The sequence below is a fragment of the Lathamus discolor genome, chromosome 5 (assembly GCF_037157495.1).
Source record: "Lathamus discolor isolate bLatDis1 chromosome 5, bLatDis1.hap1, whole genome shotgun sequence".
Taxonomy (NCBI): Eukaryota; Metazoa; Chordata; class Aves; order Psittaciformes; family Psittacidae; genus Lathamus; species Lathamus discolor.
In genome coordinates, this window is record NC_088888.1 from 81,399,425 (window position 1) to 81,426,064 (window position 26,640).

Here is a 26,640-nt window from a genome sequence, read left to right on the forward strand (position 1 = left end):
GGTGGCCCAAAGGAAGCAATTCTCAAACATCAGAGTGTCATTCCTAATCAGTGAAATTTAGCCAAGCTCTCTAAGCTGCTTAACTATTTTCTCTCATATTTGTGGAGATTTAGTAAGATTTAATTTTTCATATTGTGCCTGCAGAAAATACTGACCCCTGCCCCTTCTTTTTTTTTTTTTTCTTCATACCTTGTTTTTCTTCAGCTATTTAACCTTTAAATTGCTAACATTTGGAGAACATGTATCCATCCTGTGGTTCTGCAGTCAAAAGATTGCTTGGAACATTTAAGTAAGCATTTAAATTAAAGTTCAATACTTGCCTAGCAAATTGAGCAAACTCAATGTATGTACATGTCAGCATATATATATGTTAGTGATTTAGCATGCGATATATGTTTTCCTAATATAAGCAGCAGAGGTTAAGTATCTGGCTGCCTAAGATCTGATACTGTAGCACCCTCTGAGAGATTTCAGAGGGGCTCTGGTTTGTTGGGCTGACTTGTTCTCCGGAGATGACTTTGTCTCTGCTCATTATAAAGAGGGAGCCTAGAGAGAACCTTAGATTTGTTACTAGATGTGTCAGGTGAGAATACCGTTTTCAGCATCTTAAACTGCTTTCAGCTAAGTAATTTTCTGAGTGTTTAAAGGTATTTTTGTTTACCCTAACAATTAGAACTAAAGCCTAGCTGTTCTATCAGAGTCTTCTTACATGACTTCAACTGGAATAATGAATCATTTACCATTAATGGTGGAGTGGTATGGGTAGCGTGGTGGGATGAAATGTCCATGCCTTGGTTGCTACCATATGTTTAGGTATCAGTGGACATGTTTTGTATATATAATTTCAGAGGTGTTCAACAAGCAGTGAGTCATAGTTTACATTTAAGATACAGATAAAGGGGCTTGCATTGCGCAGGCTGTAGCAGAATCAAAAGAAGAAAGTGGATTTCCATCCTGCCAGGTATTCCTATCCAGTAAGCGTAAGCCTTAGATGGATGTGATGAAACTTTCTGACCTTGCACAGTTCTGCAGCATGATTTGTACAGGGTAGCACGTTCTCTCTCACTCACAGGCTACACATCCCAGCCACAACTGGTTAGTGTTTCTAAGCCTCTCCAATTCTCATATTATCCACTGCTGTCTTTCCAAACTGCATGGTCAAATCCACTGCTACCTTACTCTTTACCCCTCCACCCCCAGCAACAGCTTCCTTTGACTTCTGGGCTTGCCAGATCTCTGGATGTCAGCAGATATCCTGAAGCTGGCTTCTCTTAAAGAGTGTAGACAGTAGCCTGGGTAAAAATTGAACTTGCTATGGATTTAGTATACTAAAGCTCTCCTAGACTTCAGTTAAGACTATAGTTGCAGCCAGCATGGAAGGTCTCTGTCATTTATACTTGCCCACAGTATCACCTTTGAAAAGAGTGGCAGCAGAATGCCTGCTGCTCAAAGCATGATGCAGTTAAAAGGAAGGTATGTTTCATGCTACACTTATCTCTTACCATTATCCTAAGGAGTACAATTTCATTATTACTCAGAGGAAGGTGCAAAGGTTTGCTGTATATTAACTCTTCTAGCAAATAATAACTTATCTTTATGGATGTTTTTTAGTACTGTACTGAAGGTCAAAGGCACAGTCCTGTTGATGCTTCCATGGATGAATCCTTGAATTTAAATTAATCCTTCAGAAATTTTGGGGTGAAAAATGTTTGATAAGTTGAAGTCTCCCAAGCATATAATTAATAAAGTAATTACATTTTGCAAAAGATTTTGGAATACTAAGTGTACTATATTCATTCCAAAATGTACTTTTATTCTTTCTTATTCTGCACAGATTTAAGTCTCTATGGCACTGCTCTTGAATAGGCTACAATTGATATGACCTATAGTATAAAACCAAAATTCTTAAGTACAGGAGAGTTTATTACAGTATAGACTGTGAAGTACCTGTCAAGAGAGTTAAATTAGTGTTTAAATTGTTGGGGCAGCTAAGTGAGATGCAAATTATCTGGGGCATATTCTTATTATTGTTCCGCTCAGTTGATCAAAAGGAAATCAAGAAACCAGTGAAAGAAACTGTTTTATCATGAGAATGCATTCTGTAACTGCTTGTGGGGATATTACAAAAGAACCAAATCTCCAAAATTTCAATGAGGAAGGAAACCATCCCAGACAATCTGAAGAAAGATCTGCTGTAAATCCTGTAGTGTCTCCTTACACGTTACATTCAAAGGCTAAGTACAGATCTTGGAGAACTATGAGGGAGACATTAAATTTTAATTTAAATGTATTAAGTGGTCCAGCAATCCTGCCTTGGAACAAAGGGGAGGTAGATTTTGTTGTAACCTTAGTCAAACACAATTGTGAAAGGGCTGCATCCTGGAATTGTACAGTGTTGTGATGCTGTGCTACCATTTCACACCCTACCATTTCACGTGGGCCTTGCTGTCTTTTGGGAGAATGACCCTATGCTCAGCAGTACTTGTGTGAAGTGATAGTGTACTTAACAGAAATCAATTATCTACACTGTTAATGTACTGGAGCAGTCTTGGACATGTTTTCAATCCATGCTCTCTAACATGATTGAGTGAAACAATCTAGGCAGTGTCCATGCTTTGGAGTGGCTTCAGGGGCCATTTGCAGTGACTATCTATGTGCTACCTCCTTTCACTGTAGGCCAGGTTTACCAGCATGGGTGAAAGCCAGTCTGTCACAGCTCACTCTAAAGTAGCTACTTTCCCTCTTCAAGTGTGTTTTAGTTAAAACTAGTGCAAAATGCCTGTTGATTTGTGAATCTGCAGCTATGGACTGTTAGATATAGAGCCACTGTATAAGAAAAGCAGGCTGCAGACATGGCCAAACCAGCTTTTGTTCTCATTATTGCTTATGAGTAACTTAGAGAACCAAGGAATGTTTCATTTGACCAAGTACAGGTGTTGACACCTGAGCCAATTATTACAGAAACCATGGGGTTTTCTGCATAGACATAGAACATGACTCATGATATATTTTAAATGTTTACATGAGGGTATTGCAAGATGTCTCTTTATTTTTTTTTTAATTCATCCCTGATGAAGGGAACTGAGTATAACTAGCTTAATGAAATCCTGTTCCAGGGCCATTTCAGTCAGGTATAACTTGGTGGAAGCTTTACAGCCTTTTAGGTTATGCCATAGGCCATTGGGACTCCTGACTACTCTTTGAGTTACAGATTCCCCCTGGCCAAAACACAGCTCCTGCAGGTCTTGCAGTGGTGGCCCTTAATTTGAAGCCATTTGGCCTTACAGGTGTAGTGTCAATGTTTACAGGAAATACTGTCCTTTTGTATTTCAGTCTTCTGTATACCAACCTTTTTTTTACCACCTTAGGAAAGGATTGGTGTCTGAAAAAGGGCCTGTAATGTATATTTGACCAAAGATTTTTTTGCATTTAAAATAAAAAGGAAGATTTTTAATGCATTCTGCATGACCAGCAGAACCTTTGATGTGCTTAAGAGGTTTATGATTCTAATTCTGTGGAAGGTGACATTGCTTTTGTTTTATAGCTGTATAACAATCAGGCATGAATATTATGACATATACGAGGAGACAAGTTTCAGATTTTAATCTTTCTCTTTCCTGCATCGGAAATATACTAGTGTTCCAGGTCAGGGATGTAGTACAGAATTGTGTGATTTATAACGATTTTCAAACAGGTTAATGCATCTTCTGGGTTGTGGGATGAAGGTGATTTTCAGTTTGGTTTTTTTTGGTCTTACTTAACATAAAAAGCTTCTAGAAATTATGCAAAGTGCTTTAAAAGGATAGGGTATCACCATCGGATATTTTTAAGAAAATGAATGGAAAAGTCTGTTTATGTTAGGTTCTCTGATCTCTCCAGGATACCTAATTATTTCTTGAATTGAAAAGTTAGTTTTCCTAAGCTTGTGTGAGAAGTTGTGATTGCATTTATGACCCGGCATTAAAGGCCATGTCTGCCATCTCCTTTTATTGTTCAATATGTCACAATATTTTTCTTATTGTGAAGAAAAATATCTGTATTTAAAATTAGAAGTTATATACTGCTCTAGAATGCTTAGATCTGGTTTTACCTCAAATTTTCTAAGTTATAAATAGCAGGTTATCTACTTATATTTAATAATTTAATTCTTGATATATTATAATCTTAAATGTTATGTTGTGCTTTTATAGCACGTACCTTTTACGCATTTGAACAGCAGAAATAACTGTCTGAAATAGTGACACTTGTGTCTTAGGCTTGTGTTCGGACAGTGTTTGAATTTATGTGTACAGGTGTATATACATATCTGTACCGGTGAGAGTAAATGTATAAAATTTTATGAGCTGTTCTGAAAGATTTAATCGTAAGAGACAGAACTCTCTAGATAAAGGTACTTCAGTTTGAGAATTGTTTAAAATCTTTGAAAATTTGACTCAGTGTCATCTTTACCCAGGGTATATATTCAAATGGACGCATTAAGAGATGAACTTGCAACACTAATATGAATATGACGATCCAAATGGATAAACATATCTGAAGATATAAAGTGAAAATCCTGTAAAAAGCATATTTATACTTATCACTACTATGAATGGGGTTTATTAAAGGTTACTGTGCCCTGTAACAGTCTAGACTGTGGAGATATTTTTGTTTTATTCTGTTTTTTTTTGTAATTCCAATGAGTTTGTAAAGCATGACTTCAACATACATTTTGTGTTTGTCCATTGTTCGTGTGGGATCGTGGGCTTTTAAGTACGTGGTGCAGTGATGAATCTAAGCAAGTCTATAGCTAAGCACACCCATTAGAGTTGTATTAGTGAAGTAAATATGTTTGTGACAAGTAACTCTCAGGTGCACTCCCATGAAGGGACCTTGGTTCTACATAATCACTCACCAGAATGAATTTGTCGAATCACTTAATGCCAGCTAAATATTGTACACCATTGTTAACTAAAAATGTTTGTGTTTCTCGGGAAGTTAATACATGTTTAATACTGTTTAATTAAAACTCGGGAAGTTTTAATACATGTCATGTATTTTGCCCTGGTAAACAGAAGTCTTGACTAAAGCAACTGCTAAGTAGTGTAACTCTCTAAACATTAAGTAAAAAGTCAAACATTATTCCCTGTTCACAGGAAATATTTTAGGAAGTAATGGTGTCTTTCTATTTCCTACAAGGGTAGCAGAGGGGAGCCAGGTCCTGCAGGTCCTCCAGGTATTCCAGGGAAATGGGTAAGCATTTTATTTACATATTGAATGCTCATGTTTACTTTCAAGGAGCTATGGTATCATCTGGAACTGCACTTACCCATTTATCAATGCGGGAAACTGAAAATAACATTGAAATGAGTGATTGTTGAATTTCTTTTTCAGTCCTCTGTGACTGTGCTAATATTAGAAAATGCTGTTTAAAAGTATATGGAGATGTGTAGTACTTTTTCTTCTATTAAAAAAAAACAACAACCCAAACATAAATCCTGTGATGTGCAAAGCTGGGTTGCACACTCCTCTGTGAGCTGTGTGTACTCGGGGAACAGGAGCAGTAAAAGACATGGCTTTCTGCTGAAAGCCATGTGAAACTAATGAATGGAGCAGATTATGAATGCTACCTTTTACCAGTGCTCCAGCAGTATTTACACAGTCACAGTCAGAGGTACAGCTGGGGAGGTTTTTGCTGAAAGAGCCTGCTGTTACAGAGGAATGCACAGATTGCAGACTGCAAGATCTTAGGAAATATTTTTAAGAGAACCAGACTGTTACTGAGTGTGGAAAGCCCTGTAAGCCATTTCTGTCTGTTTGTCAGCAATAAAATCAAAGTAAGATGCTGTTTAAAGGGCTGTATTTTAGATTAGCTCTGTTTTCAACAAATTAGACTGTTCTGGGAGTAAGATTCTGCCCCATCTGCTTGTCGGAGTATGACCTTGTTTGTTCTAAAACAGAGTGGGTAATTTTACACCCTTGACTTATTTTCACAGGGTCCCCAGGGTGATATTGGACTTCCTGGACTGCCAGGTCCTCCAGGCCTACCTGGTGGTAAGGGTGACCGGGTAAGAAATGCACTCATACATACAGGCTGCAGTATGATGTCAGGAGTAAATACAGTAATTTGAGCACTGAGGGTTTTTTTTTTTTTTTTGTTTTTTTTTTTTTTTTAATGAATTAATGTCTGGATTCTTGTTTTGCATGTGGATCTGTCAGCTGCTTGAAAGTGGTACTCAAGGTGCCCATTAACTACTTCGAGCACATAAAATATACAGGAAAAGTCTTGACAGTGTTACTTAAGGGACTGAAATAAGATTACTGACATAAATATTTTTTTTTTTTTTTTGTTGCTTTTTTGAGTTTGGATCGTTTAAAGGCCTAAATCATATTGCAAATCTTTGACTCAACTGGATCTGAAATTGTAAGTCAGGGCCGCTGGTCACTTCAGAGCTTTGGAACGTCAGCCCAGGTCTATGATAAATACAGTGCCTCTAACATACATCTTAGGACCTGCTATGGAAATTGACAGGCTAATGAAGCTGTTGAGACATCTAAGCATACACATAGAATTGCAGGATGTAAGTACCTCTTCTAGTGTTAAAAGGGAAGAACTGGACCCTGGGGATCTTGCATACCAAAAGAAGATACCTTGTTTTGCTGAATAAATGTCAGTCAAGACAGCATATAAACCCCCAGATACTCCTTATCTTGCTCATAGGAGGCTACAGAGAATGGAATTCACTCACCAAGCTTCAGGCATCTTTGTTACAGAGACAGTTCTACACTGTTTTTCATCTTTCTTATTTGAGAAGTACTTCAGTATTGAATGAATTTAACTTGTGAAGTGTCTCTTCCTTTCCCCTGACAATCAAAGAAGTGATAGAACTTCTATAGTCAGTAATATCACTGCTGTAGATGTCTTTGATTGACAAAGGAATCCTGTTTTTTATATGCTCCCAGTATACATTGTAGAGTGGCTAGATATGGCTTGCAGTTTTTGGCAGCTTTTAAAACAGGCTCAGTACTTAAAAATAAGTCTCAATGTCTTTGTTGTTAAGGCATTTTCTTCATGTTTTTGTGGGTGGGTTTTGGTGCTGGCTTTTTTTTTTTTTGTTAATGCTGAGATCAGGAACATGTTTCTAGTCAAATGTACGTGTTGACAGAAAGCAACCTCTTTTTATTAGATTAGTGATGGGTCATACCTTAGACTTCTCCAGGGGCAAATTAAAGGTACCTGAGGTAGCAAATAACTAGCATTTGGTGCAGTGCTGACAGTCTCCCTCCAGTGATGCCTGATTTTTCTCATTAACCTTACAAAGGGTCTGGACCTTTAGGGTAAGAGCAGGTAATACAAGTGGTAGAATGGCATTCATTTGTTGGGTCAAGTCCTAGGTTTAAGAAGACTCCTGGATCCCAATAGCTGTTTGCTTCATCTCCACTGAACATTATTTGGTTGCTGCTGCTCAGGCAGGTGCACCACTAATATGAAGTTTCAGTTTCACCTGGCTTTCCGCCTTATTTCTCTTGTAGGTTTGCCAATTGCAGTGGATCCCAGGGGATGGGTATCACAGTATATTGCAAAGCACCATCCTAAGGTCCTTCATTATGTTTTAGTGATGGGTCTAGCTATTTAGTGATGGGTCTAATGCATCCATCATAAAGCTGACATACTATAGCAGAGATAGCCATATAGAACAATATTTCAACAATGGATGACACATTTAGTGAATCTTAGAGTGGTTATGCAGATATGCTGTGGATAATGCCAAACCCCATCATTCACCACTTTTTATTCACGTATTTTGAATTGGCTTCAGATACTCTGATTCTTTCTATTAAAATAAGTCAACACTAGGCAAAGCTTTACAGTGTTAAATAGTTACTGTAGCCCCGGTACAGTTTTGGCTGATGCTGACCAGCAGTTTTGCAAACAGTTCCTGGGCATGGTTTTGGGCGGATTTTTACAAATAGATAACCAGTATGTCAAAAAAGTAGATATTTTCATATTTTGACTACTTGCCCTGTTGTCTACATTGATATTTTGGGAGCCAATGTAAAATAGATTCAGATAGTTTCAGCTGTGATTTTTATCTTTGCTAATACAAACATTACAGGCCAGGTTTCCAAGAAGCAGAGGCTTCTTCCATCTCAACTGTATCTATTGGCTGTTTTGTTGCTCTAAAGAAGAGTACATGGAGAAAAAGAACCACCAAAATGCTGTTAGGCTGGAAATCACGGTCTTTTTGTGTGAGCAATTGGAAAACCTTAATAAGGCACAATTCTGAGAACACTTCAGACAAAATAGTTTTGGTATTGCTTGACAAAGTCAGAATGTTAAATAGGTCTGTGTTTTCAACTGCTTAGCTTTGTGGATAATTTAGTATTGGCTCTTTGTCCTCAGGAACAAAACAAATCTGAATTTATTAAACTATAGCTGTTACACTGGTTTGAGTGCCTAAATCTTATGTGACTTAAATGGATATCTGAAATAGGAGACAATATGGTGTATCTCTGTCTTAGAACAAAAAATTATGCGCAGTTATAGTTCTTTTGGAGTGTATATGTTTGTGCACAGACTGCAAAAGATATTTAAGGATGGTGTGATTGGTTTTCTAATAGAGCACAAATACTAAGACTTTCTTAAATAATACAATGCTTACAAGTGGAATATATTTACTGGAGAAACAAATTACATACGTTTGGAATTAATCAGGTTGTTTATTTATCTCTCTGGTTTCTGCCTGTCCACACAGGTATGTTTTATTATAGGATTCTAAGATGAAACATTACATATATATCTATTTTTTTAAAGGATTATAAATTTCAAGACTCAAATCATTCAGCTTTAACTAACAATCAAAATTGAAGAGACAATTCAGCTAAAAAATATTGAGAATTGAAACAGCAAGCAGGACAAGACTGTGACTGAGCTTCTGGATGTGCCTGTGCTTTTGACACATTAGCAGGGCTGGTATGGCCTACAGCAATATGGAATACTCAATAGGACTAGGAAAAGTGATACTGGACTTACTGGACTTTTTACTTATGTCTTCTAACTAGTTTGCAGAGCAGAGTTGTAGCAGCTGCAAGAGCACCTGCAATGTAAAGGGGCAATCCACCCGTTAACAGTCAGAATCTGTACCATCCGGTGTGGCAGTGGGTTATATGTTCCATGCTATGACTTGCCTTCAGTCTGTCACCTTAATTGTATTGCAAGATTTAAGTGCTTTCGTTCTCAAAAGTTTGCAGCTTTAAAGGACTCTTGCATTACTGCTTGATGGTAGGGGGGATTGAAGATAAGCTACTATGCTTTTGAACTGCAGCTTCAAATTCTCTATTATTTTAATATTACTAACTTTTTTCAATTTCTGTAATCTTTTCAGGGTTCAGTGGGTGAACCAGGACCTAAGGGTGAACAAGTAAGTAACGTTAGAGATCACGGTACTTTTAAATCACACTACTAAATGCTGCAGTACATTACACTGACTAGATCTGAAGGCTGACAGTGCATCTTTTTTTTTTTTTTTTTTATGTAGGGTGCACCTGGAGCAGAAGGAGATGGAGGAGAAAAGGGTGACTTAGTAAGGCATTATTTTCTATTCACCTGACCTAACATTTTGTTGTTGTCAATTTAATCTCTGAAGTATTGTTGGAATCCTTCAGGCATATGTTTTGATGGTTGAACATCACATTTCAGTTTTATGCTAACTGGGCATTGCAGAATGAAGCAGTTGTTTTATTAGCCTGATCATGCTATTCCTGCTGGGTTGAAAGCACTCTGAAATATGCAGATTCTATTAGGTATATAATGCAATACAGGCTGCCTTGAAGGAGGGGTGTATGTATATATATATATATACAGAGATACAGTAACCATATAAATATACATGTTTGCATCCATACACATGATGAATTCTTGGTGTTTGAGGCAGTGGGGATGAAGATGTAGTTTAATACAGGTGAAGCAGGAGCATAGATAGAAGGTATCCTCAATAACTTAATGGAAATACTTTGTATTGCCTTTATCTTCAGAAATAAGATGTAGCAACTGACTACTGGGGAGAGGGAGAATGGTTTGGGAAGAGGCTGTGGCACTGTGATACTGCTGGAGGAATGGGTTGTTTAAGTGTGCTGCCAGTCTGTTTTTAAACCAGTAACAATTCTTAACTTTATTTCACTTATGGCATATTCATTAAGAGACAAAGTCACCTTTTTGACCTTTAGAAACTAATTTACTAATGGTTTTTAGGAACTGCGAAATACAATTTTCAGAAATCTCTCCAAAAGTAATATGAAAACACTGAAGAAGAGTTAGGTTTTGTAAGTGATTAAGAGATTTTGAAAACTTTTCTCCCCAACTCCCCCAGTTCAGAGGTAAAACTAACTAAAAACTTCTGAATATTGGGCCTGCCATTCTCAGTCAAGAGAGAGATGGATTGTGGGGTTGTTCAAGCCAGGAGCCAGGGTGCTGGGAACTAAAGCTTCTCTGTATTTGGCTTCTTCACAGCACATTGGGTAGACACTGGCCTGGTTTCTGTTGCATTTTTTTCAGGGCTAACACAACACTAAAATATCTGCAATTGTCACACTAGAAATTCCTGATTAAATAATGCTTCCTCTAAAGGTTTCCAAGCAATATACTATTTGAGATTGTTCTGTGCTGTAACTGTGGTTTGAGGGGTTAGAGCCATGGGTCTAATTCTAAGACAAGCAATACAAAACCAATTATAATAAACATGCTTTCCTACTTGAACTTTACAGAAATGTTTTTGAGAGAGGAATTTTACCAAAAAATTCAGAAATTTAAGTTTTATTTCTAAATGAATTGCAATTCATTTGATGTGCCAGTTTGTATAAATCAAATCAATATGTGATTTTTTTTTTTACTGTGATGGATACTCTCTTCTAATACAGTTTGTCTTATTTCTGCTTAGGGTGATATGGGACTACCAGGAGCAAAAGGAGCTGTAAGTATAATGAATAGCGCTGTTATGGAAGATCTAGTAGATCAGGTAGATGGTTTTCTGATTTAAGAAAGAAAATACCAATAAAGAGCTGAGCTCTTTATCACAGATTAAATTGAATGAGTTCTAACAGCATTTCTTCTGTTTAAATTTTGAATACAGTCAATATTAAAATGCACTAGCTTTGGAAAGGAATTCATGTCCTGAAGCATAAGCTCTGTAAAAGAGAAGCACCATTCAGCAGCACTTTTCTGGACTACTAATATTTTACTTGTTTTTTTTTAAGGCAGTGAATGCACTCTTTGTGCAGTAGGTGTTGTACAGAGGGGAGGCTCGATGCAGTGGCTGCGTGCAGCCTGTAATCTGTACACTGTGAAAAGGCTGGCAGCAGGACTGTGTTGTCTGTGAAAGCAGAAGAATTTTATGGCCCAGATTCCTTCCTTTCTTCTCTTTTATTTTTTTTTTTTTTTTTTAATTTTATTTAGAAATTACAAAATGCTGGCTTTGATGTGGGAGGTGAGCAGAAGCTTGTCAGTCACAGAAGAAAAAGACTTTTAGAGCTGAACACAGTCTTTTATTGCAGGATCACTGAAGAGTGGGCTTGTTACAGCAGCTGACTGGGCTATGATACTAACATGTCAATAGTTAATCCTGCTGGCAATTGAGGCTGACAGTGACAAAACCCCCCTCTGCTTGTGGTCTCAGTGGCCTGTGTGATTTTGGGGTTAAGCAAATGCAAGCTAAAGGGTATTTACTGCTAATCAATATCTTATGAGAAGGACATCAGGAAGAGCTTGATTAGAGGAAAAATCTGTAGTTGTATCCCCCTAGATTTTTAAAATCCTCTTTTCTTGGTAAACTCCAGAGTGCTTGTCATCCTAGTGAGTACATACATCAGGGAACTTCATAACTCCCCAGGATGTGCAAGAAAGGAATGACAGCTTCCCGGTTGTATAGCTGTCCTGGGTTCAGCAGTAGCAGGCATTTTTCTCCTTCTTAGTAGCTGGTGCAGTGCTGTGGTTTTGACTCTCAGCCTGAGAACAGCACTGATAACACCGATGTTTTTAGTTGTTGCTCAGTAATGTTTATTCTGACCAAGGACTTCCTGAGTCTCATGCTCTGCCAGGGAGGAAGGGAAGCCAGGAGGAAGCAGAGACAGGACACCTGACCCAAACTAGCCAAAGAGGTATTCCATACCACAGCACGTCATGCCCAAAGTATAAACTGGGGGCAGTTACCCAGAAGGGCTAGATCACTGCTTGGCTGGGCTGGGTATCGGTTGGTGGGTGGTGAGCGGTTGTATTCTCTTCCCTTGTTATTTCCCTTATCGTTATTATTGTTGGTGGTAGCAGTAGTGGTTTTTTATTATACCTTAGTTACTGGACTGCTTTTATCTCAACCCAAGGAATTACATTCTTTTGATTCTCCTCCCCATCCCTCTGGGAGCTGGGGAGGGGGGGCAGGAAGGGAGGGAGTGAGCGAGGGGCTGTGTGGTTCTGATTTACGTCTGGGCTTAAACCACGACAGTAGCCCACAAAGGGAATTTTGCTGTTGTCTTAATACATTTATTGAAGCATATCCTGGGGTTTTCTTCTGATGGGGACAGCAGTTCTATCTGTCGGGGATGCAGCATGGTTGGAACTGAAATGGCTCCATCTTGTGGATTTCATTGATACCACAGCTGAGCTATCAGTTCTCGAGTATCTCAATCAGTAGGGTTTTTTTGTTCTCCCCAGTAGATTTGGGAAGCCATAAGTATGTAGGACATTTTCCTGCTTGTTTTGGGTTTTGTTATGGCTTTTGTTTGTTGTGGCTGGTTTGGTTTTTTTTTTTGTTGTTTTTGTGTTTAGGCTTTTATTTTTGGGTGGTGGGTTTTTTGTTTGTTTTTGTTTGGGTTTTTTTGGTGGGTTCTTTGTTAGCACCACTATGGTGGCATAGGTCTCACTCTGCATCATACTTAATCTCTTTTAGAAAATTTACTGGAGTGGAAGCTATAGCCTTATTTACTAAATGTACTTCAGTGGAAATACTGATGTGGCCATACCAATCCTTTCGTTTCCATGAGCCAGGATGCTTATGCCAGTAAAATCGCTCTTTCTACCCCTTCTGTGAGTGAAAGAAGTCACCATTTCATCTGTTCAGGTGGTTTGTCAACATCAGTTTGTGTGAGGATGTTCCTCCCCCTGTGCCAGCAAACTCAGGTGTAGGCACTAGAACCTGCGTGCAGTCAGCTCTGGCTCTGACAGATTAAACAGAGCAAAAATACGTGTTCCCAAGCAGCCTGGGGCTAGGCAGTACAGGCTCATACTGTGGTATTCTCTGTGAAAGGGCACAAAAGGCATTTGGAGTTGGAATTTTTCTAACTTAAGGAGCATTTAAGTTCTCGAAAAGCTGCATGTGACATGCATGAGGGCAGAAGTAGAAACCAAGACCTGTTCCTTGACCAAAAAAACCCAATGTTTTGTGCATATCACTATGGATTTGCCTTTTTGACAGAATATCTTATTATTCTACTTACCCCCTTTAAGAGAGGAAAACAAACCTGTTTTTAAGTTTACAAATAACAAACTGCTGACGCCAGTTGCTCATTTAAAAAGCAGCTCAACAAGTCTACATCCCAGCATTCATCGCTCTGCATTTGTGAATACCTCCTGTCACCACTTTGATGTGTTAGAATGAGTCTAACACTAGTAGAGCAGTCCACTGAAATGTCTCTCTTCCATTGTCAGGTTGGTAATCCTGGAGAGCCTGGTTCCCGGGGGCCTGAGGGAAGTCGGGGACTGCCTGGCATGGAAGGGCCCCGAGGCTCACCTGGACCACGAGGCCTGCAGGGTGAACAGGGTGCCCCAGGTCTGCCTGGCAGCCAAGGGCCAGCTGTAAGTACTGTTTTCATGTAATTGGTATCTATTGAACACTAGCTGTCACTCACACCACTCTGTTTTTTACATCAGGAGATGCGTAAACATGCAAAACCCAGGATCCGCAGGAGTTTGAAAAGCACCATTCCTTATAACAGACCTAACAGACACATTTGTACATCAGAGAAATCCTAGGGCTGTATACAGTTAGGTCCTTGGATTCTCAGCTTTCAGTTCAGTTCTATTTTTTCATGATGGCCCGGCTCCTGTAGGGTGCATGAAACCATGTTTGATACATGGTGTATCACACATAGTATCTACCTTGCTAGTCAAATTGACTTCAGCTGGAACAGTTGCACTTGCAGGGACTGGAACACCTCTTATTGACGGGTGTACTGAGTTTGGCTGGGATAGAGTAGCCGACACAGGGCTATGGTTTGGATTTGTGCTGGAAATGGTGTTTATAACAGAGGGATGTTTTAGCTATTGCTGAGCAGTGCTTAGGCAGAGTCAAAGCCTTTTCTGCTCCTCACGCCATCCTACCAGCAAGGATGATGGGGGTGCACAAGCTGGGAGGGGACACGTCTGGGACAGCTGGCCCCAACTGACCAAAGAGACATCCCATGTCATATGATGTCACGCTCAGCAGCAATACAGGGAAGGCTGGCAGGGGGCCACTGCTCAGAGACTGACTGGGCATCAGTCAATTGGTAGTGAGCAATTCTTCTAATTTGCATCACTTGTCTTCCTTGGGTTTTATTTTTCTCTCTTTGTTATCCCCTTCCTCCCCGCTTTTCCTTACAATTCATAACGTTAATGATAAAAACTGGTTTTAGCTCAACCCTCAAGTTTTCTCACTTTTACTCTCTAATTCTGTTCCCAATCCCAGCTCTGGGGGGGCCTTAGCTGGTGGCGAGGGTTAAACCATGACAACTGGACAGCAATTTTTGCATCAGGCACACTTATGAAATTTACTGTGATATCAAGTCCTAAACTCTTATTTTTTTTTTTAATCCTAGGGGAAAGAACCAACTGATCAGCACATTAAGCAGGTTTGCATGAGAGTCATGCAAGGTAAATACGCTAAACATTATTTGATGTTTCTTGTGCATTTAAATCAGGATAATCTACTGCTGTGGAGGCAACCAAGATTTTGCCACACTTACCCAGAACAAATAGCATGGCCTCAGCAGGCAACCTGGCACAAAATCTTCCCACATGTGGATGTGGACGCAGTATGAGAGAATATGAGAAATGAGTCCCTTATTTATATATATTTTGCAGCCTCATTGAACTACCTGTTGATTCCTATCATTAGTACATATCATTACTGTAGTAACCAGGCCATAGACATCTTTCTGAGAAATACATGTATTTTGTTTACAAAGCACTTGCTATATTTATATGTATAAAAATACACAGCTTCACTGAAAGCATGGTTGGCCATTTGTACTCACACAAACACTAGTAGTTTATCACAATGTGCAAAACTATGTTCAGAGAGGGGTTTTCTGGAGATAACATACCATAAAATGAAAGCAAAAGGCAGATGTTCAAAAAACCTTAATTATATTTGCTTAGTTCTTGACATACATAGAAATTGGGAGTTCTTCTATTACAGTTGGTTGCATGGGATTTACTGAGTTAAAAAATTTATGCTGCCCTGTAAGCACAAAAGCAAAGGACATGGGGAAAAATCTAGACTGTCTTCATTGCGCCCCTCTTGAGAGCCCCTATACTTGTTAATGCTCTCATGAGGTAGGAAGACAGATACAAATGAGTCCCTGGAACTTGCTCAGCTTGAAGACAACTGTAATTGAAGTTCACCTGCTCAGTAGGCTTTGCTTACAGAGTGCTCTCCTCACTCTTCCTGCTTTATCTGCTGGCTATAACTTCTGTGCTGTTTCAGCTCCTACCCCACTCTCCCCATCAGGTTACTACTTCTTGGCTGTGGACACAAAGTAACTAGTCTTGCCAAGTCATGCAGACTTTATAGCAAATGTCATATGGAGGTGTGTGTGGCTGTATCCAGAGAAAGTTATTTTGTGGCGTGCTTGGAATATGAATTCTAGAATGGAAATGTGGCCTGGAAGGGAGGGAGGAGGAAATGGGAATAGCTAGCTTAGACCATTCCAAGGAATGGCAAGCTGATCCTATGACTAATGAAAAGCGAAGTTCCTGCTGATTTACCTTAAGAAAAGGTCAACATACAATGTTCAATTATATATCAGATTTGAACTCATGAACACCAGTTTGAAGGTTTCTTGCCTCTGAAAAAGGCCTGCACTTACCAGGCCAACATGGATGACTGCCGTCCTGCTTCTCAGCTGCTCCTTCTTGCAAAGATGAATCTTGACAGGATCAACAAGTAGTAACAGAGAGATTTGCTCTTTTGAGAGGCAGCAATCACATGAATAAGTTTTCTTGTTAGATGGTTGAAATCTAAATGCTATAGAAAATTATAATGACATTTCTAATAAAAATATACATTTGAGTCATTTAAGCCATCAAACGTTACATTTTTAAGATGGAGGCTTCAGAGTGACCAGCTGCACAGTGTGCCTGTGCAGTTTGCCACTGGTAGTACTAAGTACGTCTTACATGCAACAAACTTTGTAGGTAGGATTGTCTATAAGGAAGGTGCTGTGCTGTAATCTCTCAGTTTCCATAGCGGAGAATACACCTTAGTTTTCAGTGATCATGAGAACATTCAGGTACACTAACTGTTTAATTCTGTCCTCCTGTACATTGCAGAACAACTAGCTCAGCTGGCAGCCAGTCTTAGGAGGCCAGAATTTGGTGCTCCAGGTCTTCCTGGGCGACCAGGGCCACCGGGTGCTCCAGGACCTGCTGGTGAAAATGGCTTCCCAGGGCAGCTTGGTCCCCGTGGCTTGCCTGGCCTTAAAGGTCCCCCTGGTGAGATTGGTCGCAAAGGTCCTAAAGGTAAGAAATTCTGTAACTGACCTTCATTTATTGATTGCTCCAGGTTGGTGGGGCTGGGGGGGGAGGTTGGTTTTGTTTGGTTTTGTTTTTCTTTTTTCTTTTGGTTTACAGGCTGTCAATGCACATTGTACACTGTGAAGTGCAAAAAGATCCTGAATCTTTTTGCTAGGAACCAAAGCTGTTTCCTATAACTGTTGTCTCAATTGCCCCAGTCATTAAAGGGCACATTGGCCTGGCCTCAGCAAAGCTTGTTTCTTTTTTTGTCATCAAATCAGTTCTCTAGCAGGAGGCAGGACGAGCATCTGCCTTGGACTAGAAGTAAGCAGCTGAGTCACATTCCTAATATTAATTTTCCATCTCAGGGACATTTGAGGTTCGTGCTTTTTGCATGCTGAAAAGTTCCAGCAGGAATTTTCTCTTTCCTCCACTCAGTCTGGTTGCGACCCTCACTTCTGCAAGACTTGGGGTCCCAAAAGCTAACATAAACAGTCCGATTCAGTCACTAAGCTCTTAAGTCTATCCAGTTTCTCACATTACAAGCAACGGGTAACAATCTGCCTCTTATTTGGGTATAATACCTGAGCCATTTAACATCATTCTATCATGTACCACAATCTATTGATACTTTGGAAAAGACAAATCCACAGTAAAATTGACTTACCTTACATTTTACAAAACAAATAAAAATAAAAAAATAATCTTTGATCTAAATTAATCTCTTTTGTTCCTGCCTGAGAGGCTTTACACTCCTCCAGAGGATTACAGAGTAGAATTTTCTGCAACTTCTTATGGCCACTATGTATGTATTAGTTTCTATTCAGCAGTTAATTTGATTTGTTTTCTTGAAGGAAGGCTTTATTTAAAAACTGTATTTCTTCACAAAGCTGGTCTGTCACTGGACTTTTGTCTTGAGCTTTATTTGAAAGTAAAATTGGGAAAACCTTTGAGAGAAGAAATAGAATACAAACAAAGCCAACCTTAACAGCTTTGTTCCTGGAGCTCTGTTACTATTTTCATTTAATGGCATCTGTATTCACAGAAGCAACAAAAAATGGAGATACAAAGGTGATCGGATATGCTGAATTTGATTCAGCACAAAACAAGCAGCACCATGTTAATATTAAAAGATCTATAGAGCATAAAAAAAATCCCAGATAAGCAAGATGTCATGTTTCCTATCATAATTGTCATCAAATTCCAAGTTACCTTACAGTAAGCCTTGAAATACAATTACAGATGCAAGTGGTGAATGCTCTCATGTGCAAGAGCTATCACGGTGGTAGGCATTCTGAAAAGTGTGGCAGGCAACCTGAACAAAATCTCAGTGCTTCACTCTCTATTCCTGGGTTACTGGAGTTCCACAGAGGACAACGAGATGAGCTGACCTTCCTCATCCAATCGTGGAGTTGCCTGAGGTCAGAATGAGAAGAAAAGGTCACCTAAGATGTGATAAAAGGGAAAAGGAGGAGGATGTTGAGAATGGTTAAGAAGCTCATGATAAACAGGAGATAGAAATGCAAGAATGTTTTACCATGAGATAGGGCAGAAGATACAAAGGTAAAGTGTTTTTTGACAGCATCAGCAACAGAGTCAAAAAGAAGTAGCTCAAGGAAGGAGATTATAGTAACCTCAATAAGCAATCTGCAGTAGTGAAGGAGGGAAAGATCCCCAAACAAATCCTGAACATCTTAGAAGAACATGGGTCAGGACATCATTTGAAGATGCTAAGAACATATACATCCACCTGAATTCTCTGCATATTAACTGCTCATCTCTGAGAATGAACTTACCGAAAGTAATACTCCAAGCAGGCTGTAAGTAATGTCTCATGTATTTGCTTTAGGTGAACCAGGAGAAAGAGGAGAAAGAGGACTTCCAGGCAGAGGACCGAAAGGTTACCCTGGACCAAGAGGTCTTGCAGGTAAATATAAGAGGGTGAGGTTAAAGAAGAAATGTGGTAAACATTTGTTTAGAACTGATCCATTAAGCTGCCTTGAAAAGATAAAAGGTGTCCATTAAGCAACACACTTCCAAATAACAGTGCTTCATAGGTAATGATGTAGTCACGTGTCAGAATTAAAAGCTCTTTTACTAAGAAGCCACCACCCCAGTTATCTCAGTGTAGGAAGATTAGGAAAATGTCTACAATGCATTAAGAAAAAAAGAAAAAGAGGCAATCACACATACACACCCATATGAAAAAATTGCCTCTTTTTAATGTAAATAGATACAATATACACACATGCGCACACACACACATATACACATAAACAAAAACGTAAAGCAAAAAGGCCACAGGTTATGTCCCTAGCAGCCTCTGCAGTCTTCAATGTCTTCATAATTTAGGACATTCACTTCTTTATTTTTATGGTAATTAATTGCAGTGTTATACACTAGAGGTCCAGGACAGATTCTTGCTGATAAATGCAGCACAACCGGCCCCTAGTGGCCAGTGAATGAAAGGAAACGTTATTTCTATCAATATCTCTCTACAGCAGATTTTTGTGTGTATATATATAGACAAAACCTACCAAAATCTGTTCTCTTGGGGAAAAAAAAAAAAAAAATCCCTTCAGTATATACTGATAGCCAGGACATCTGTGAAACTCACAGTTGTTTTCTTTAGAAATTCATCACTAGGAGAAGCTTACTAAAATCACTGTATTTTTACTTTCATGTCTTCAAGGAAGAGACAAAATACACCTTAGTACTAAGCAGTTTGACTCTGTATAGCTCTTCCCCAACACATCTGGGTGGAGAATAAAAATAATTGATAATGCCTGTTACTGTAATGCCTGTTACCATAATGCCTGTTAATATAACTCTGAAGTAGTGAGTAGCACAGAGTGCCTTCCTACGCCACACCAGCATGGGTGTCTGCAGCAGTGCTGCAATCAGAACCACTGCATAGCTTTTTATAGCAGCACATATGCACCAATATAACTGGACAGGATTGGAACTGAAACTTCATCGCTGTAGGTGTGTAAACACAGCCTGGTTGTCTGTTAGAGAAACCGTCCCTCTAAGTAGGCAGCCCTCTGGGGAATCCACTGAGAGCAGTGAAAAGCCCATCTTCCTACTGCTTTTAAGAACAGCATGTTCAGTAAAGCTACATGAATACCAAGAGAGTCATATGATGCCAATTTTTAGACCTGCATCCACTTTTCCAGGTGAACCAGGCAAACCCAGCTATGGCAGCGATGGCCATGATGGTGAAAGAGGTCCCCCTGGGGTGGCCGGTCAGCCTGGGGTTCCTGGTCCTCCTGGCCCTCCCGGACCTCCTGGCTACTGTGAGCCATCATCTTGCAGAATGGAGGCTGGACAGAGAGCTGGTAAGAACATGAAAGGGCCATGAATGGGCAACACACGTGCCAGAAGTGTCAGCATCCATTTACTTCCTGCACAAACAGCTGAGGAAAAAAATAAGGAATGAAGGAGAAATACAAAAAGGAAAAGTGTTCAATCAAGGTTTCAGCAAGGCATTTTAAATAGAGTGGTTGTACATTCTTTCTAAAGGTGTACTTAGCAACACAAGCTGGAACAGTGGTGCTTACAGAAATACAGGTGGTGCCTCTGGCTGTTTCTCCTTTGAGGTGTTTAAGAGGCATTTGTCTATTTTTATTTTTTTTAATAAAGAGTTTCTGTGATTTCCCTTCCACCCTTACTTAATTCCTATGTATGATGTACAGTGAAATAATGTGTCTTCAGCCATCAAATAAAAGAGGAACAGTTTATTTACTCCAGTTGTAGCTATTTTCTGCCTATAAAATAAACTCCAGAGCCCTCCCAGGCAAATTACATCACTTCAGGGACAGTCATTTCAGTGTATAGATGTGCTGTATGTGATTGCTAAGACTCCTTCAGCTCTTCAGTTGCAGAAGCACAGCTGGGAGGCTGTTCTTTATGAAAACCTGCCACCCCTGACACCTTTTATGCTGTAAAACTGTGAAGGTACAATCAGCGGGTTCTCATGAATAAGCCATGTGAAATACCCTCTTCATTTTCTGCTCCAGTCTGTGTTGCATTCATAATTTCATATGAAGTCTATTCCAGCTTGTCTGCTTCTCTGTGAAATTAAAATCAAAGGCTGGTAGCCACTGCCAAGGGAATTCAAAGTCCCAGAAATATGGAAGTTTTATAGTAGAGATTACATACTTTGAAGTAAGATTTGTGGTTGTTCAAAAAACAAATAAAGAATGTTTTAGCCCCTTGTATTTTTGTATGTATGCTTACATGCAGTACCAATAAACAGAACAGCTAGAAGACAGCCCTTAGCCATCCCAAATTGCCTTTTTTCAGATAAACTTAGGTTTTAGAGGATAATGTGCAATGTGGGTATTTTCTCTCTGTTTGAATTAAAATATTGGTGGTTTTGATTTTACCTTCTCTGAAATGTTTCTCTCTCAAAGACAACAACAAAACCTTTCAGTTTGCTCTTCGTCATCCCAGTTTTCAAATGCAAACTTTGGCACACTTGCTTTAAGCCTTAATTTTTTTTTTCTAGCCCTTAATTGTCTGTTTGTGTTCAAAATAACTGACTTGTAAGCCATGTGAGAATACAAAGCACTAACCAGGTCAACTGAGCTGTGCATTTTGCACGCAACAGTAAAGAGAAAGGTACTGGTATAATATATACTCTGAAAGGAATTATTGAATAAAATAATAGATTAGCCTTAACCAAACTGTAGCTGTATTTAAGAGCCATGTTGCTGGCACCTCATGTGTTGACAGAAAATGCCTAAATGGAGATCATTTGGAAGGATAATGTCTGATAAAGCTGCCTACTGAAAAAAAGTGTATGTATGTTCACATTTATTGGAGACTTTTGAGAAGGAGTTAAATGGAATTAATGCTGATAAGCTCTTAATGTCCCTTGCACAGCCCAGTATGTTAAAGCATAAAATCTAAAAGAAGTTGGATCTTTACAAGGAAGTCTTATCTACAAGTGTCTACTGCTCTCTTAGTTCCGCAGAAGCAGTACTGGCTGAATTGCAGGTGAAAGACAGGAAGAACACAGGCATAAAGAAATGCACCATCCTTCACAGGGACTCTGGGCAATCCTTGGGACAGCACCATTTTCCAGCACCTCCAGTCTGGCCAAACTCTCGCATAACCAACATCTCCTACATTAATACCACAATAGATGACTGCAAAGAATTTCCTTCTTAAGAAACAAATCCAGACAACTGCACACATGGTGATTGGCTTGTTCACACATAAAAGTGTTCTCTAAAGTTTTAGAATTCAGTCAGGTTTTGCTGACTTGCGACACAGCCCTTAAAGGTACCCATTATGTAGTGCAAACATAAAATGTTCGTGGTAACGACAAACTGTAGTTTCACCAACAAACTTTTATTTTGATTATAAAGTGTGTAAAACTGTTAAAAATAAAACAACCCCCTGATAACAGAATAAAAATATTATTTTCCATATGTAATGCATAAACATAATGAATCAAAAGAAGCAAACCCCCCCAATATTTAAATACAAATGTGAAGTGCTTTAGAAAATACAGTCTGAAAAAAATGCATAGAATGCCACAATGGAAAAAAATTCACAGAGCAGAGAAAACATTTGTATGTAAAAACCAAATGAGAATTAATTACAAACAAATTCAACAGAGGGTCGTTTCAATGCAGCATCTGTGTAAGTAAGGGGATAGCTTAAGACTGTGACAGATTTTCTGCCCTCAAGCTGACTCACAAGTTTTAACTTAAAATACAGAAGTGAAAAGAAATCCTTGGGCCCATTAGAAGTTATTACGGGACATGTTGATTAACCAAGTATTTACAAATGCCAGATCCTGTGAAGGTTATCTGAAGAACGGTAGGCCATACACAAAAAAAAGGAGGAACTGAATTTTTAGTAACAGCACATTCAAGTAAATAAAGGTTTGGAAAACAGGATTCTGAATGTAAAAGAAACGTGTAGCAACAATACGAAGAAAAGTAGCACTGTTTTCAATAAATATATTTAGAAGGCACAAGCAGAGAGACTGAGAGGTTTCACAATCTCCTGGCAGTGGGCCGCCCATTCTAACCAGATGCTCCTGGAATCTTGGTGCAGTCCTGAGTAAATCTTGTGCTCATCCCTTTCTGGTTCAACACCATAAAATGCTGTGAGATGTTGTGAACAAAAGACTACTGAAAAATCGCTTTTACCTGTCCGGATTTCTGTCACCTAATTCTGTGTCCTGATTCTGGAGGTTTAATTGCACTGTGATAAATACCTGCACTTGCCAGGCTTGCAGCCCTAACACTGAATGCTCCAAAAGGCTGGCTGCAGTGGCTTTGTGCCTCTCCTTTCTCTCATTCGCTGTTGCATCCTCCCTCTCATGATTTGACATGGCAGGAAAGGTTGTAATTTCTGACAGAGCCACTAACAGAAAATACATGAAATATTTCCATTTACACCCAGAATCCTATTTCACATGTAAATGGCCACATAATAATGTAAAAGGCAATTTTCTATCCACTTAATACATTTCTATTGAACTGAACCTTAAATGTTGCAAACCAGAAATATAATGAAGGAGAGCAACAAGTTGACACATTCTGTGATCCATTCAGTGACAGCTGCATATCATTCAGAAATGAAAGAAAACAGTAAAATAAGGCATGTCATTCAAAACCCTTCAAATATACTGACTGGAGACAGAATATATTTACAATGAAACAGCAGTAAATAATTAAATGCATTCATGTTTCTAGAACACCCGACTCGGAGATAAACTGCTAAAAGACATGTAGACTACATTCTTTTTAGCTACAAACTTAGTTTGGTCTACACTCTGTGATGTTAGCAATTAATATTTGAAACCCACATTTCCTTAAGGTACTGCAAAGCCTGAGTTTTCCACTTAAACACCAACCATGGAGAAATCATGGCTAAACTTGTTCTCTGTGGCCTACACTCACGTATATAGAGATGGATTTAAAGATCCATCCAGTGCAATCTACTTGTAGTGGACATAAGAAGTTTCAAGGAAAATTTGTATTATTCATTATAGACAGAATCTAACAAAAATGATTAAAAAAATCCCCAAACCAACACTGGTTTGGTTTCCGAGACACTTATGTTCTAATATGTCATGTTAGAGCAGCGGTTCTAGTGCATTGGTAAAAGGCAAAATTAGGGGCTGGCTTTGTGTAGCATATTTGGAGAAACAAGTTTATAAAATGGTTGTTTAGCCCATGGGGTTTTTACAAGACTTTCATATAAACCTTAGAGAGAAAGAAGAAAATAACTGAGTGTACACTGACATGAAGAACAGTATTTCACCCGTGTGAAAAAAAGCAGCGCCAAAATATCATGTGTGAATACCCATTAATTTAAAAATTACACTTATTTATCAAAGCTGTGCATATCTAACATCTGTCATAATCCACAATCATAAAACATAAAGGAAGGATGGATGATACAATCGATCCTGTTTCTGTATCACAGTGCTCTTTTAGCATTGAAACCAAATCCAGTTTAAGACAAAAAAATCGGTTCCTAAAATATCTCACTAGGCTGCACTGCTACTCGATCACACAGAGTGTGCTATTATAATTGTTATTATCCATAGCAGGCTCTCTGCTCCCCTAGAGACAAGCATCATTACAGGGGACATAAATGATGCCTGAAAGCAGGGTGTCCCACTACTGCGTATTCTTCTGTAACACATATATATACAAAACACAAATAAAATCTAAGCAATGTTACCTGAAAATAATTACCCAAGAAAGGTGGTGTTTCTGTAAATACCACCATGCAAAAACAAGCGGATTTTAACAAAAAAAGGGGTCAGGCTCAAAACCAAAATCGGAAACACTGACTTGAGCTGAGTCTACAGGCACTGGGTCATTTCCTGGGCTGCTGGATGAGGTAAGCCTGGGCTTTAGCCTTCGCACTGAAAAGACGTGTGGAACTCCACCGTGTGGACAAAAGGAGGTATGCGGCAGCCTCAGGAAAGTTTCCCTCTTCCCAAGTTTTATTACCTCCAGGAAAACCGAGTAGTTCTGTGCATAGCTATTTGGAGGAAATCCCAACACTTTCTTGGTCGGTGATAAAGCAACTTGCCATAAAATGTAATAGCCTGATCCTGAACTGGAACAAAGCTTGTCCAAGATACTTCAGTTCAAAGTCCTGTTGTAAATAAGCATTCCCAAATCATAAAAAGACCTTATCTACTGGAAAAAAACCCAAAAAACCAACAATCCCCTGTGTTTAGCTCCTTGCAGTACTTACTGCAGCACAGACTGATCAAAACGGATACAAAACTGATAATGCAAATTGCAAGATAGATGAGCACCTCTCTGCCCTCCCTGGCCCTTTCTCCAAAACTAAGACATCATCAGCCCGAAACTGCAAAGAAACTTCTGGGGCCAAACCTGAAACCCACGCAGAAGCATGTTTCAAGCTGCATTCCGCTTTCAGTTCTACAGAGTGGGAGCAAGCCAATGTGAAGTTAAACTGGGATTAACTCTGCTCTACCCCAGTGAAGAATATGGCATCTTTGAAAAGGTATGGAGATAGCCCCTAGGAAAAAAATACCCGTTTTCTCACATGAGAAAATTAAAGTGGGCTTTTAGCAAAATAAAAAATAACACAACAAGATAATTACCAACGTTACCTGCAAACCAACTGAAAGTGTTCAAATACATTTTAAAAAGACCTCTAGATTTGAGCCTATAAAAAGAAAAAGGCATCTGTAAGAAACATAGATGAAAAAATAAAACTTCTTCAAATATAAAAAGTGTTCTACTTTCTGATAAATTCAAGTAAATTAACATACAGCAACTGCATCTGGCAAATACCAGATGCTGGGTTTCTGCTAGCTAAAAGCCCCAAAATATACAGATACCACTTAACGCGGCTCAATACTTTATGTACAGCCTTCCAGGACAGGGCTGCTTGGAAACCTCTCAGTCACTTGGGCACTCTTCACAAGACAGCACCCTTTTGATATTATCACAGAAAAAGAAGTTTAAAATTAACTTCTGAATTAAAAAAAAAAAAAAAAAAGTTCAGATTTTTACATGATTGGAATTACTACAGAAAGAAAATGAAATGGATGAAAAAAATGTTCATGCAAGATACCTGACCAGCAGTTCATTTGACTGAATGCAAAACAGTATGTGGGGCCTGCCCATCTGCTGGTGTATATACACAGATACACACATTGGTGCAAGGCCCCTGGCTTTACTGGCTGGGCTGGCAGACCTGTGGCCTGGGCAGCAGTAGGTGCCTCAGGACAGGTAAGAACTCAGTTTCAAGTCTCCTCACCAGCTCCCAGTGTTAACACAGCTATGGCACTCTGAGGACCAGATCGGCAAAAGCGAACACCACAGAGCAAACCATGGGCACAGGAGGTCTGGAACAGGAGCAGCGTGGTCTGAGCTAGGCATAGGCAGGACTGCTTGCTACAAATGCACCTTTGTCCTGGTGGGATGGATGCCCACCACCTGCAGAGCAGAGGACATGCTGGCCGAAAGAAGGGGCAGCTACTGCCTCCCAGGGGATGCGCAGGAAAGGTGTGAGGACTGTGGTTCACCCATGGGCTTTGACCTGTCTGTCCCCATCCTCCTGAGGAAAAGACAATGCACCCTGACCCCTCCAAGGGGTCTCCAGCGGCAGGGCATTTTACAGCTGGCAGATTCCCTTCAGGAGATGGTTTTATGGTAGCCGCAGACTTCCTGCTGTCCTTTCTGCTGCCCTTTCCTGTCCCAGGGATTTACTCTCAGCCTTCCTTCTCTGTTTAGTTAAACATATTTGCTTCTGGCAAGCACCTTCTTCCCTCCAACATGTCAAGTAGGTATGCTTTTGCTCTTTGAAACCCTGCCTGAAGGCCTGCCTGTGCTCCCCAGCTACCTCAGTTAACTCTATCACCTCTTGCACTCATCTTGCTT

The 26,640-nt window shown here is 39.5% G+C and overlaps 1 protein-coding gene across 2 annotated transcripts in view; it reads left to right on the top strand.

Moving 5' to 3' along the window:
- The window catches only part of COL9A1 (collagen type IX alpha 1 chain), a 68,472-nt gene extending 47,460 nt beyond the window's left edge, over positions 1-21,012 (top strand). For both annotated transcript variants that reach the window (XM_065679153.1, XM_065679154.1), the window contains 10 exons: positions 5,179-5,232; positions 5,976-6,047; positions 9,366-9,401; positions 9,519-9,563; positions 10,917-10,949; positions 13,676-13,822; positions 14,824-14,878; positions 16,559-16,747; positions 18,591-18,668; positions 19,918-21,012. In XM_065679153.1, the coding sequence (XP_065535225.1) occupies positions 5,179-5,232; positions 5,976-6,047; positions 9,366-9,401; positions 9,519-9,563; positions 10,917-10,949; positions 13,676-13,822; positions 14,824-14,878; positions 16,559-16,747; positions 18,591-18,668; positions 19,918-20,102 (894 nt within the window). In that variant the 3' untranslated portion in view covers positions 20,103-21,012. The remainder of the gene's footprint in view (positions 1-5,178; positions 5,233-5,975; positions 6,048-9,365; positions 9,402-9,518; positions 9,564-10,916; positions 10,950-13,675; positions 13,823-14,823; positions 14,879-16,558; positions 16,748-18,590; positions 18,669-19,917) is intronic.
- Positions 21,013-26,640: the final 5,628 nt, after the last annotated feature.